This window comes from Sinohyriopsis cumingii, chromosome 8, assembly GCF_028554795.1.
Source record: "Sinohyriopsis cumingii isolate HCF-2022 chromosome 8, ASM2855479v2, whole genome shotgun sequence".
NCBI lineage: Eukaryota > Metazoa > Mollusca > Bivalvia > Unionida > Unionidae > Sinohyriopsis > Sinohyriopsis cumingii.
The window spans coordinates 108,149,349-108,162,809 of NC_142968.1; the positions used below are offsets into that span (position 1 = coordinate 108,149,349).

Here is a 13,461-nt window from a genome sequence, read left to right on the forward strand (position 1 = left end):
TTCCAACGTCTCTACAATGATGCTAGCGGTATATACGTTCATAAATTATTTCAAAATACCATGTGTTTATGTGTGTGTGTGTGTGTGTGTGTGTGTGTGTGTGTGTAATTCAGTAATTGTTTAATATAAAAGGGAACTTGTGCTTGTGGATCGGAATCATTCAGATTATAGTCACGGTACCAATTGTAAACTGTTAATGTGTGCAATCCATATCAGTTACGGAGGCTTGAATGCAAACCCCAATAGTTTATAGTGTGCTAAAGGACATACTAGAAGGCTCAGAGGTTGTTCAAGTCAAATACGTCTCAATGAACTATACGTGCCTCATACTTTCATTTGAGATCGACCTTACATCATCAGATTAAGTTTCATTTGTCATATTTAGCTAACTCAAGGATCGAAGTCTCCTCTATTAAAACACATATATTATTTCCTTCCAGTCTGACTCGGACCGGCAACATTATGTTCAGCAGTAGAACGCATTATTTAACTCAGTCACCGCAAGCACATAGCAAACAAGTGAAACAATTCGTACTTGATGTTATGAGGCTGATGGGAAAAATGTATGCGCACTCCCCCATATTAAGCAAATGTGAAAGCTACGTTATTTTTAATTACTATCCCATGGCTATAATATACATATCTGTCCATGGCCTCGTTTACTGGTAAACATACATGGTCTTGGGATAATAATTTTAGGTTTCTCAAATATTTGCTAACACTTCCACCAGCCATTTCTTTGAGTAGCTTTCACAATAGCGAGTATCCATTTTAGCTAGCTCTTGTACATGAACAAGAAATGTATACTTTCGCTTTAGATATTGGCACATCAAAATATTACATTTCTTGATTAAGTCTGTTTAGCCTTCAGTAATTGAGTGGCATGTGAAAAAACAGAATTTAACACATTTTTATACAAGAGCCAGGCCCACTATACTAAGATATACAGAGTCTGTATGAAGATATTTGTTATTCTGCCACCACTGCAAATACTGATAGGTATGCACTAAAACTATACTCATATTCAAAGACTGTGCATGTGCCACACTCAGGTCCCAAAACTGTGCCCATTCGAGCATTGATTCATATCATTTATATGCTTATCGTGGCCGTGAACCGTGGCGGTGGACTTTGTGGCCCTTGTGATCCGTGTACCTGGTAGTATGATAATACCGATTTTGTTGATTACTGATATATGTTAAAGTCTTCTACACCACACGACTTTCCTCGTGCAAAAGCACCTGCGGGTAACGCCCGCTCGTGGGCACAAGTGCCTAATGTAAGGACAAAATCATGGTGGGGGCTGAGATACAAAGTTATAACATAGACCAGTAATGAAATTCAAAACTTCTATTTCCATACTACTGACGATAGCAACATACTGAAACAATACAAAGAATACGTTTTAATGGTAATCTGATCCAGCCAAACATGTATACTGTATATTCTGCGCCAAAGACTTGCATACGATTTCTCAAAAACAGAAGCGGTCCCAGAGTGATTACAAGTGTCATCGTGTGTAGTTATCTAATATCATAATGTCACTCGATTGGATGTCTATCATATTGCTTGTACTACATCATGGTCAGCTAATCAGAAGTACGTAATGATTCCAAAACTCGAAGCAATATTCATTGCAGTTTTTCTAAGGAGAGCGCTACTCGGTTGTTGTATTATTAAGTGTAAATTATTAAGTGTAAAATTTGTCTACTGGCAAAATAATGAGTTATCATTATCGCGGTTAAAAATTCACAATGAATAATTTACAAAGATATGAAATAGAATAGTTCTTTATTTGGTATAAATGAATACAGTGCTTGAATACAGTCCTCAGAAATCAACCTACAGGAATACAATACGTGGTGCTCGTTTCAGGGACTGCCTGTGGATCTGGTGGTTGAAATCGCTCCGCAAGTACGAGCATCGTCGTCCAAAACATATCCGGTTGGACATGCACATCTGAAACTTCCTCTTGTGTTTTGGCAAATATGGCTGCAGGGCTGACCATGATAGCATTCGTTGACGTCTGAAGAAGACAAGGAAGAAGATGCGAATAATTGATCTGAAACTTTCTTAAGAACTGATTTTAACAAATAAAGCTGGAGTATTATTTCGTGTAAGAAATTAAAATAAAGAACTGAGCGTTGTGTTAGGAATTAGTTTCGATTTAATTATCGGTGGTCAGTTTCTTTTAACTTATCAAACAGATTATTTCCGAACAACATCTCGCGAAAACCGGGGATTTATCAAGAGTCTTTGGAGATGATGCTTTATTCTTATTTTTCCAAAAATATAAGTAACGTCACGGCGACACATTAAACAATTAATTTTTTTTTAACTGAAACTTTGAGTCCCAAGATTTCCACAATAAATAAACATTTTTAAAAGAAATTCTCAATCAGAGTTTCTTATTATCTAAGCAGTAGAACGATTTGACCTGTATCAATACAAGGTGTCAAGTCCAAAAGCAGTGGGAAGTGCTCGGAACTGGATAATTCCAATAAATATTGACAAAATGCATCAGCTTAGAATTTCTCGCAACCTAGAATAAGCCTCTCCCATTGATTTTGTCAAAATCGATCCCAGAAATAGTAGGTTGATAAATTCGTCGTTTCTTTAAAAATAGCAGTTGATCGACTAAGTCGATTAATAAGAACATACCACAGGCACACATTTTCAACAAACCTGAAATATCACTGGATTTAACCATACACTACGCGAAGAAAAATTTTACATTACATGTGGTCAAATGACAGTCAATGTTAAGTTTTACATATTTTCGCCTTTTAGCTTTATATTTTCTTTACATGTTTTAGCCTACGATACATTAAACACCTCAGACTCCAAACATAAATTACTTGTGATACATTAGACACCCCCGACTCCAAAACAGAAATTATTTGCGATACATATGTTGCTCTCTTAAATCCGACACCATGTGTCTGAAACACGTAATAATCCCTTGAATTCCATATTCAATTAAACGTTCCCCTTCATATGCGTCAAATTTGTAAAGAGTGATAAATTTTAAGGCTTACAACAGCAGAACAAGATTCAAAGTTTCTAGAAAGTCGTGTTGCCGATCATGAACAATATTAAAAATATTTCGAAATTAAAAGGTAATATATTTCACTGTCAAGCCTAATAATATCTCATTTAGCTATTTCCGTTTATTTTATCTTTTTTTGTCTCCTTCCTTGATGATTTTTTTGTACAATTTATATCTTTAAAAGTCATAATACAATCATTTTAAACACTAGTTGATGATCAATGGACATTTATTGAAGGGGGTGCATATGCAAGGACAAATTATAACACTTATTAGGGCTGCATGCTCCGAAAAGAAAAAGAATACGATGTTCATGAGAAAGGTAAGTAAAACATGCACCATATCTCGCTCAGTTAGACACAAAGAGACTTAGAAAACAGCGAAGGCTATTTTGTGCTACCGAAAACACAACGGGCAATTTACGAGCCGGTAATACCGAATCATTGCAACGAGCAAGACGAAGAGAGAAACAAGTTAACTGAGATTAGTGCAAATGATTGTAGTGTTCGGCTCATTGAAACTTTACCAAATAAAGACAATTTACATCGGATGGATCACGCGTCTGGAACGTGTTCAGCGCGTAATGTGAGCATATTAGTGAAGTCATTGTGAACTTAACATCTACTGTTATCTGAACGGTTGCTGAATATCAAGTTACTTCAAGTGGTTGGTATGACCCGTGTTCATCCTTGAGTTTGAAATCATCAAGAAGGTATAAAAAGCACCCAAACGGTTATTTTACAGAATATTAATTTAAAATATCGATATAACTATCACTTTATGCGTTATATTCGCAAGGTTACGGTATGAACTCGCACTGATTGTTCAAGAATTTAGTTTCGCTTTCTAAGAAAAGGAGAATACTATTTTTCTACATATATCATCGGACAAAGCAATATCTGTTGATAGCGGAACTCTTGCTCAATATTGCACGAACCATTCAAGATTACTATATGATGCATTTATGGCACTTGATGTAGCTGTCAATATTAACAACTAATTCCAGAGCGTAACTGTTTCATTCTTAGAAGGAAAAAAACGGAAGTTCTGGCAAATGGCTCTTGAGTCTCGAACAAGGTTATTACTTGTTAAACTATCGACGAAGGGATATAATCTATAATAAGTATAGAATGTGGTTTACTTGAAACAGAGTACTACCATCTGCTTCCTTATTTTTGCTATAACATTTGAAACAGTCTTCTTCTCTGCTTCCTTATACCTGTTATAAAATTTGAAACAGCCTTCTTCTTTGCAATAATATTCCTTACAGCTGATATATCATTTGCGCAGGTAAATAAATAAAAGGGGACACAAACACAAGCTACCCCCACTGCCCAATAAATACTCGAACATGTCCTACATACATAACCACAATACAATCAAGAAAGGGGGACAAATATAAGGTTATTTTGCATAAAATAAATTTTAAAAAATAAAACAAATTCGAATGAAATCAGAGGGAGAAAAGGAACTAGTAATAATAGTCCCGCCACAGCGTGAACTATTCATTAAAATAGATATCAGTCAAACAAAATAAAGTATGGCAACACTTTTTCCAGCCTTGGAAACAGAAGTAAATATCACACTCGGTAAGATCAATACACGCCAACTAAAAACAACAAAAACGGAAATAAACCATAATTGTACACAACCCCGAACCACAACAGCACGAATAGCGCATGAGATCGAAAGACTTTGCAACGACTACACAACAGGGCGAGGGGGGGGGGAGGGGGCTTCAAAATAGGAATAATAAAAGTAAAAAATATATTTAAAAAAAAACAAACTCAAACACAAACATAACTCGGCTAATGAAATCTAAGTTAACTAATATCACAATCATGAATACAAAGAATAAACATTATATAAGCAAAACTAACCATATGATCAATCAAGGCCCCCCGAACCAAAGCAAACAAGTAGTCGATGAGATCGAAAGACTGTTGTATAGCAGCGACTACAAACCAGTAGCTGAGAGGGGCTTAAAATAGACATAAATGGAAGGGAAAAATTTACACACACACATACACAAACATCACTCAACTAATGCAATCTATGTTAACTAATATCACAAGCATAAATATCAAAAGTAAACATCATATTAGCAAAACTAACCATTTGATCAATTGGGGCAGGGTCTACAACATGAACTTAATAACAGACACAGTAAATTAAAATAGAGTATAGGAATAATGAAGAAGATCGGAACACAGCAGAAGACCAAAATATCGCAGGACACGGGAAAACAAGGGAAACGATGGACATACAGAAGATCAGAAAAAGGACACAGCACCAGGCAGGATAGGGGAAAAGCACCAGAAATTGCGAAGATTAGGAACAGAGGAAGAATGAGAAAAACAAGAAGTAAGGAACAATCTCGGCAGAAATGCGGTAGAAAGGACAGCCGGAAAAGAAGCAGAAGAGAGAAGACCACCAGGACAGGGCCCAGTGACGAATATGGGAAAAGAAAAGAATAACCGATAAGCAATTGCCACACCAAATAAAAAACGAAAAGCCCCCAAATCAAAGAAAAGAATTTCCATCCCCAAATGAAGAAATCCAGACCCGAACATATTCCTCTCCAACCCTTCCAAACACAGAGTATATATATATATATATATATATATATATATATATATATATATATATATATATATATATATATATATATATATATATATATATATATATATATATATATATATATATATATATATGTGTGTGTGTGTGTGTGTGTATATATGTATATAGCTAACATACAATATATCACATAAAAGAACAGATATATATATATATATATATATATATATATATATATATATATATATATATATATATATCTCCTATCCTCGTGCGCCCAACCCGCAAAACACACATACACACACACACACACCACACCACACCACACCACACCACACACGCGATTACCGCATAGTGTTTCCATTCTGACCCACGAAAGCCCTCTTTAGACCCAAAAACTTACTTGAACAGATTCAGATTAATTACCTTACGCGTTCACGATGTTAACACTCGAATTAATATCTCAGAAATGAACGAGTGACGATGTTACGAACGTTTCAGAAAATTACGTACGCACTGTACACTAAAATGAATCAACTATTGCATAATAGGAAAATTAAAAACTAAGGAGTATTTGAATCGAATGTGACTACCACATGTTTGGAGACAGGATAGGAACATCACGTTACAAATAGGAAACTGGGCATTGATTTGAAATAATAAACTACAAAACTGGTGCTGCTTGTGTTGATGGTGACATCCTTCAACGGAAGTGGACATGAATGCTGACGAACTTCACCGGAAGAGGACACATGGGGATATTCGGGATACCTTTGCTCCTGGTGGCTTGCCCTGGTGGCACAGTAATAGCGAATAACGGGATAAACTGAGTATTAAGCAAACGCTGTTCAAAATAATGAGTCGTACATGCCGAGAGGTGATAAACGACTATAATCCAAAGAAGCAAGAATCTGAAACAGAATCTTCCTCTCTGCTTCCTTATACCTGCTAAAACATCGGAAACAGTTTTGCTATCTGCTTCCTTGTGCCTGCTATAACATGAAACAATGCCTACGATCGTCTTTTAAAACGTTACAATTGTTCTAATATTTAAAATTGCTTTAATGTTTAAAATTGACACCAACAAAACTGTTTCCATTAACACTCGTTATAAAAACAAACTGTTTTCTTTTACATATATTATATAGCAACAAAAAACAATAAATTCTGAGACTGGTTTAAAAAAGACACCTCTCCCCCCACCCACCCCCAAAAAATAAATAAATAAATAATTATAAAACAAAAAATTAACAACAACATAGATACTCCAGGACATACAGATCTATTGTTTTCGTAAAGAAAATCAATCATAAGTAATTTCTTTGATTTTTTTCCTGGAAACCTACTGATCAGTGAAAACTGTAACTTATATTGATTCAAACCCTACCCGAAAATAAAATGTATAAAATGTATATTGAATTCAGCCTCTTGACGTCTGTGTTCAGTGACAAAACTGGTAGGTGTAATTTAGACCTATTTCAGAATAGTAACTGGATTAGAATGTGTTTGTGCATGATGGGTCCCGCATTTGTTGACAACTGATCAAAAACAGATTCGGGTTGAAATCGTCAAAAGCTACTTGCCAAATATGAAAAGAATGGTTCGAGACAGTTATGAACCCGACTCATAACAAGAAACAAGAATGTTTGGATCGGTGAAAACAACTAGAGACTAAAAGTCCTCGATGTAGTCATCTTGTCAATAGAGCTTTATATTATTTTTCGATGCAAAGACCCAGTTGTTCATGAACCTGTGCTTGACACTGCTATTATCACTTGATATTACGATGCCTCCAAAGTGTTGCCAAATGTTGTGGAACACTACCTAACCACCCGTCCGCGCACCGGCACCCGAGGTATCCATCAACTCCATGACAACGACGACGCGTATAAATCCGCCGTCTTGACAGACTTCCTGAAGGAACAAAGGATTCAGATTTGGCCATACCCCTCATACATCCTTTGATTTAGCTCTAATTCATCTTTGCGTGAATCCCGTTATCAGAGATTCGCTGAGGGGCGGGTGATTTGAAAGTCGCCATGCTGTTAGGAGTTCGATTTTCCAGAATATGAACAATGTACCAAAATGTGAATACAAAATGATATTCGGTAAGTGGATACTCGGAACATTTTCTGCCTTTGCTTGTCATAATATATGTGGTGCACGCATTCAGAGGCTAATCATCAAACGGATGAAATTGATGCGTATTATTTACAAGTACTGCCGATGTTGTTTCAAGACCTGGCGGATATTAAATCATGCCAGAAAATAACAGTTTGGAACAACATCTGCTGTTTATGCGAGGGAAGAGTATGTCTCTGGTGTATGTCGCCGCAATACTTTACAGAAAATTCATATCGTGGAAATTTCTCTGCAAAAAAGAAGGAAAAAAAGGAAATCCAGTCTATTGTCCAAATGGTCCAGATGGTCCACATCTCGGTTATTTCAATGATTAGATTGACTCTACAAGTTAGGCGATGCTGAATTTCTATTGAGCTGAGATATTTTATTTACTTTTATCTAAAGATAATTACTTTGTTTTTCTTTCAACTAATATAATGGATATAATATAGTAGTATATTGGTGTAGATCAGAGCAAGATGGTTTTTACCCCAGCTATTAACGGACGTAATATATTTTCAGAAAGTGTTAGGCACCTGCCCCAGAGCAATAAATTATTGGTCCCTAATAAAACTGCATCATACATTGGAACGTATTGCTGTATGAAACATCCGGGTATAACAATAACACGGTAAACAATTTTTCGTGGTAACCAGCTCTAGTCCATAGGAACGTCATGAGCCTTTTTCGCCTTTACACTGCAAGCATTTCATTACGTGACGAAATGCTAACGGTGTATATGCCAACTAAAGTATTAGTTCAGTAAAAGAAAGATCCAAAGGCTACATTCAGTTAACAAAATATTTCTGAGCTTAGATGTGTATATTGACCTTTATTTAGTCCACATGTGTTTCGGAAACAAATCTACGACCTTGCTGAGCAAGAATTTTGTTATATTTTGTTTTCAGCTTGAATTCAAGACGGGATATCAATACGCCTTAGGCTAAATAGCCCATTTTGAAAAAAAATCTGATATAACAGAAAAGACCAAAGCTGCTACAACTGGCTGGGCAAAATACATCAGCTATTTTCAGAACGTTTTACAGAAGAAAAGACAATTTATACCTGCTACTATAGTAACAAAGTGCACTCCATTACTTTCGGCATAATGTTACATAGATTTAATATAAAATCCCATTCAGCACAATTCGAGTTTATTTTGGGGATGTACGAAAACCCACAAGCAATGTTAAGATCGATGTGGATCATGTGGTTCTCTTACCCCCTTATGGAATTAGGCACACAATACAGACCCTACCTAAGACTTACAGAAATGGTACTGACGGCTGCCTCGCTAGGCGCTCAGCATTAAGAGGTTATTGTTAGGACTGGTCGGCCTGGTGTCAGGATAATGTGACTGGGTGGGACATCATGCTACATGTCTGCGGCATGATGCCCCAGTGCTAGACATCACTATAAACTGCCACAATGCAAATATCGTAGCGATATGACTGAAAAATTGTTAAAGCTATGTTAAAAATCCTAATCGCACACACTCACACACAGACCCTACCCTGGATTCAGTACACATCGAAAACCACATTTTATCCTTTGCAATGTAATTGAACTATTTATTATGTACATATTTAGGTAGATAATAAAGAATAATTTAGACATGTCCATAATTCTGGCAATGTTCAATGTAAAATAAGCAAGGAAAAAAAATCATCAGCTACCATTAAACAAATTGTATTCTGGAGATGGGAAAACATGATGTGCGCAAGATGTGGCAATGATGCGAACCGGTAATTGTTTGAAGAGAACACGTTTATGTCCATATTTTAGTTTACGAAACATGCTTAAGGCATTCTACACCAGTTTCATTCTGCACGTATAAACAGTGGGTGTATAAAAAGTATAAACAGTGATGAAAATATAATAACTTCTTGACGAATGAATGAGAGAATCGTAATTATCCACACCATATAAGTTGTTTTTATATTTATCTGTGTACTTTTATTATATAGTGTGTGCTCCTAACAACACCCAATACTTAATGAATCCAGTTAATTAAAACCTACGTTTGACTTATTTTATCTTTTTGTTGGGGTATGCGTATTTTCATTTTTTTAAATACATCCTTCTCAAGGTATTGTAGCTCGGGTGGGGTGGGGGTGGGTTAGAAATCATTATATTCCCAGGGCTGCATGAATAATGTATCAACAGCTGCCTTGATGATGTGTATATCAAAAGTGTATATATATATTTATTTATTGAATGATTCTGAATGTTATTTTTTTTTAAAATCTATATTTACAATTTACAGGGCAAGTCCCATTAATACTTATAAAAGTCACGTAAGAAAAAATGTAAATTATTTTTGTCATCCATCTCTTTATTAGAAAAGTCTGAGACTGAAAAGCTAGACTCATAAAAATATACACTGAAAGGGGTTAAATATATAGTAAACAAGCTGAACAAAAATATTCCGAATTTTTGTGCCGTAGCCGTTTTCATCCGTAAATACATATGTTCATTAACTAACATTTGTAATGTACTTCGAAAGTGAATTTAAGAGAATAAAGTTCTTAGGTTCTAGAGTTTAATTTAAAACTCTAATGACTTAATGATTGGCACAGATGTTGCGGCATGAGGTACGGACGAATGGATGCCCAGAACCAACACGGAAGTAGAGGTAAAGAAGTTTGCGTGGGAGCTGTAGAAATCTTTATCTATCCAGGGGTATGCCGGCAAATGACAAATTGTAGTTTGAATAGGAACTTGAAGGTCAAGATCAGAGATAAACGTAACACATCGACCCAGATTTCCAGCAGATGGTGTGTCCTAGTTTATTCACGTGAATCACACGTTTCAAAACGATAAATTTAAAAGTAATTTTTTCTCAAGGTATTTTAGTTTGTTTTGTTTTGCTCTGGTAAAATCTGACAAATATTACATGACTAGCTTACTGTAGCTATCGTCTTGTTACATGACTAGCTTATTGTAACTATTGTCTTATTACCTGGCTAGCTTATGGTAACTATTGTCTTATTACATGACTAGCTTATTGTAACTATTGTCTTATTACCTCACTAGCTTATCGTAACTATTGTCTTATTACCTGACTAGCTTATCGTAACTATTGTCTTGTTACATGAATAGCTTTTTGTAATTATTGTCTTATTACCTGACTAGTTTATTGTACCTATTGTCTTATTATCTAACTAGCTTATTGTAACTATTGTCCTATAGTCAAATTATAGATTAAAAAGAGCCCAAATTTATCATTGCTTACAAAGTATATACAAATGCGATTGTTCATTTGTTTCTTTCTTGAGTGAAAGGTTTGTTGCTAGAGAAAAAGATGTCGTCTAGTTTTAAAAATACATCTATGAAACTCGGACACTATAATAAGACTAAAACAATGCCCTGCAACCGAAATCGCATCTTACCTATATGTGAACCCTCAATAACAAAGCGTATTAACCTTAAAAACGTACACTTCAAAACTTTCCTTAACTGATGGTATATTTTTATATTTCAAGTTAAACTGTTAGATAATAGATCTTTAATAAAAGTAGATGGGTGGAGTGTATGAGAAAATATCGAACAACAAAACATCGAAACCGAAAAATGCAATTAAAAATTTAAAATAGGCAAAACACAAAATTATATCGAATACCACAGACAAAGAAACAAGACACACACACACGAAAACAGAAGGAGATGCAATAATTTAAATACTATCAGATCACATGACAAAATAATAACGATTCAAGTGTCCAACAAGAGGTCCATGAGAGGCACATTATAATCCCGTTACTCTCTTAAAACTCTGTACAGGCACTGTTAGGACATGGTTGACTCTGGAAATTATTTAATAATGTGGTTTAATCAGCTTTGGTTAAGGTATACAGTCTTTAACTAAACTTACCGTACAGAAACCATTATTTTCTTATTGAACATACGACGACCGTGGGATTTGACCCTTAGATTCATACTCTATGGCGCCTTCATTACCTTAAGTGCAAGCCATCCACAAAATTTGGTGAAGAACGTACTCTAGGAAAAATTATTCTGCAAAACTAATTTTTCTTGGCGCTACAGTAACAATCCCCTTTAGCCTGCTGACTCCAAAACCAACAGGCCTCTTCCATACCCTAAGCCAATCCTTCCACAAACGTTGGTCAAGGTAACTGGTAAAGAACTAAAACATTTATGCAAACCATTTTCCTTCTTCAGCTACAGTGACCGTGATTTTGACCTTTTTACCCCAACATGAAAATGCTTCTTTCTTACCCTGCGTGAGGATCATCCACAGATTTTAGTAAAGGTACATCATCGAGAACTGAAATGTGTGTGCCAAAAAAATATTTTTCTAAATTCAGTCTCAGTAATCATTGATCTTTTGACCTGGAAATCTACAAGCATCCACAATGCTTGTCCCAGGCCTGTGATGCAGATCTAATTGAAGCCATATTTCTTCTTTCACTCATAGTGACCATAACTGAAGTTTGGACCCAGACATCGATACCCCAGCTTCCTTTCTCCAAGTGCAAGCCACTCTGAACGTTTAGTAACTGTATGTGATAAAGAACTTGAGATATTGTGCGGTAACTAAATTGGTAACTAAATTAGAAGGTTGATAATTTAAAAAGGAGTGCATGATAAACAGTATTCATTACCATCTAGTGGGTAAGAGTGCATGCTGAAATTGTGCAGAGCATCAGTCAAGTATTCCCACCATCCTTGACCTTACATCCTGTCATTCACTGACGGATCGGCAGAGCCCATGCTTACATTACAAACACAGACGAGTTCATGAGATGCAGTTTTGTTTAGGTCAACAGACTGACGTTTTAACTCATTCAATACAACTTTTCAGCACACGAAATTACATACTATTCGATGTTTATTATTAAATTTCGACATTAAACTTCCACGTCAACTTCTACACGCAGTAATCAATATCCAGATGTGCCAAATTGTTTTGCGATGTTTTAGCAAGTTTGTATTTTAGTATCAAAATTGTTAATTCAACCGATGTAGAACGCAAGAAGCCTACAGTAAGAGCAAAGTTGACCTACAAACGAATAAATGCATTTAAAACTTCTCTCGATCAGGTTGCAGTTTTACGAAAATTGTTCTTATCATGTTTTTAATTACTCACGTGCTTAATTACTCATTCGTCGTCATGCATGTTAAGGCACTAACGTGATAGACTGATTGTTGATTAGTGATTAGGTCATTTCGTCATGAAATCATTTCGCATTTTGATTCGAAGTTAGTCTAGAGAAAGGACAAGAACGGTTACATTAACAATAAAATAACTATGTCATGGACTAATTTATTTGTCAGCTCGCACGCAATCATCCATTTCTACTCACCTAATTGACAGATAACTCCTTGATACCCTTCGGGACAAACACATTTATGGTTCTCACATCGCCCACCATTCTTACAAGCTGGTATGCACGTGGTATCTAGAACAAATGAGAAAAGAAAGGATCCTGTTATGTGCAGTTAGGTTCTTGAATAGCTTATATTTTGTAGCATATTTAAGCTTGTCTTAACGTACACTTACATATAACGAAATCTGTTTATAGAGGATAATACTTTATCGTCTATAAAATATCCTTCATATAAGACCGGCTTAGATCATCTCCCTATTAAAACTACACAAAGGATACCTCTTCACATTATTACTGTATGGTTCATTTAGAGTTCTTTACCGACAAGTTTCAATGTATATGATTTGGGGACAAAGGCAT

The 13,461-nt window shown here is 35.6% G+C and overlaps 1 protein-coding gene across 1 annotated transcript in view; it reads right to left on the reverse strand.

The window, feature by feature from the left end:
* Nucleotides 1–1,774: 1,774 nt before the first annotated feature.
* Nucleotides 1,775–13,461, reverse strand: part of LOC149794345 (uncharacterized) — a 96,538-nt gene continuing 84,851 nt past the window's right edge. The window contains exons 14-15 of the mRNA XM_089968497.1: nucleotides 13,078–13,173; nucleotides 1,775–2,026 (exon numbers count right to left, since the gene is read on the reverse strand). Coding sequence (XP_089824623.1) covers nucleotides 1,872–2,026; nucleotides 13,078–13,173 — 251 coding nt within the window. The 3' untranslated portion in view covers nucleotides 1,775–1,871. The remainder of the gene's footprint in view (nucleotides 2,027–13,077; nucleotides 13,174–13,461) is intronic.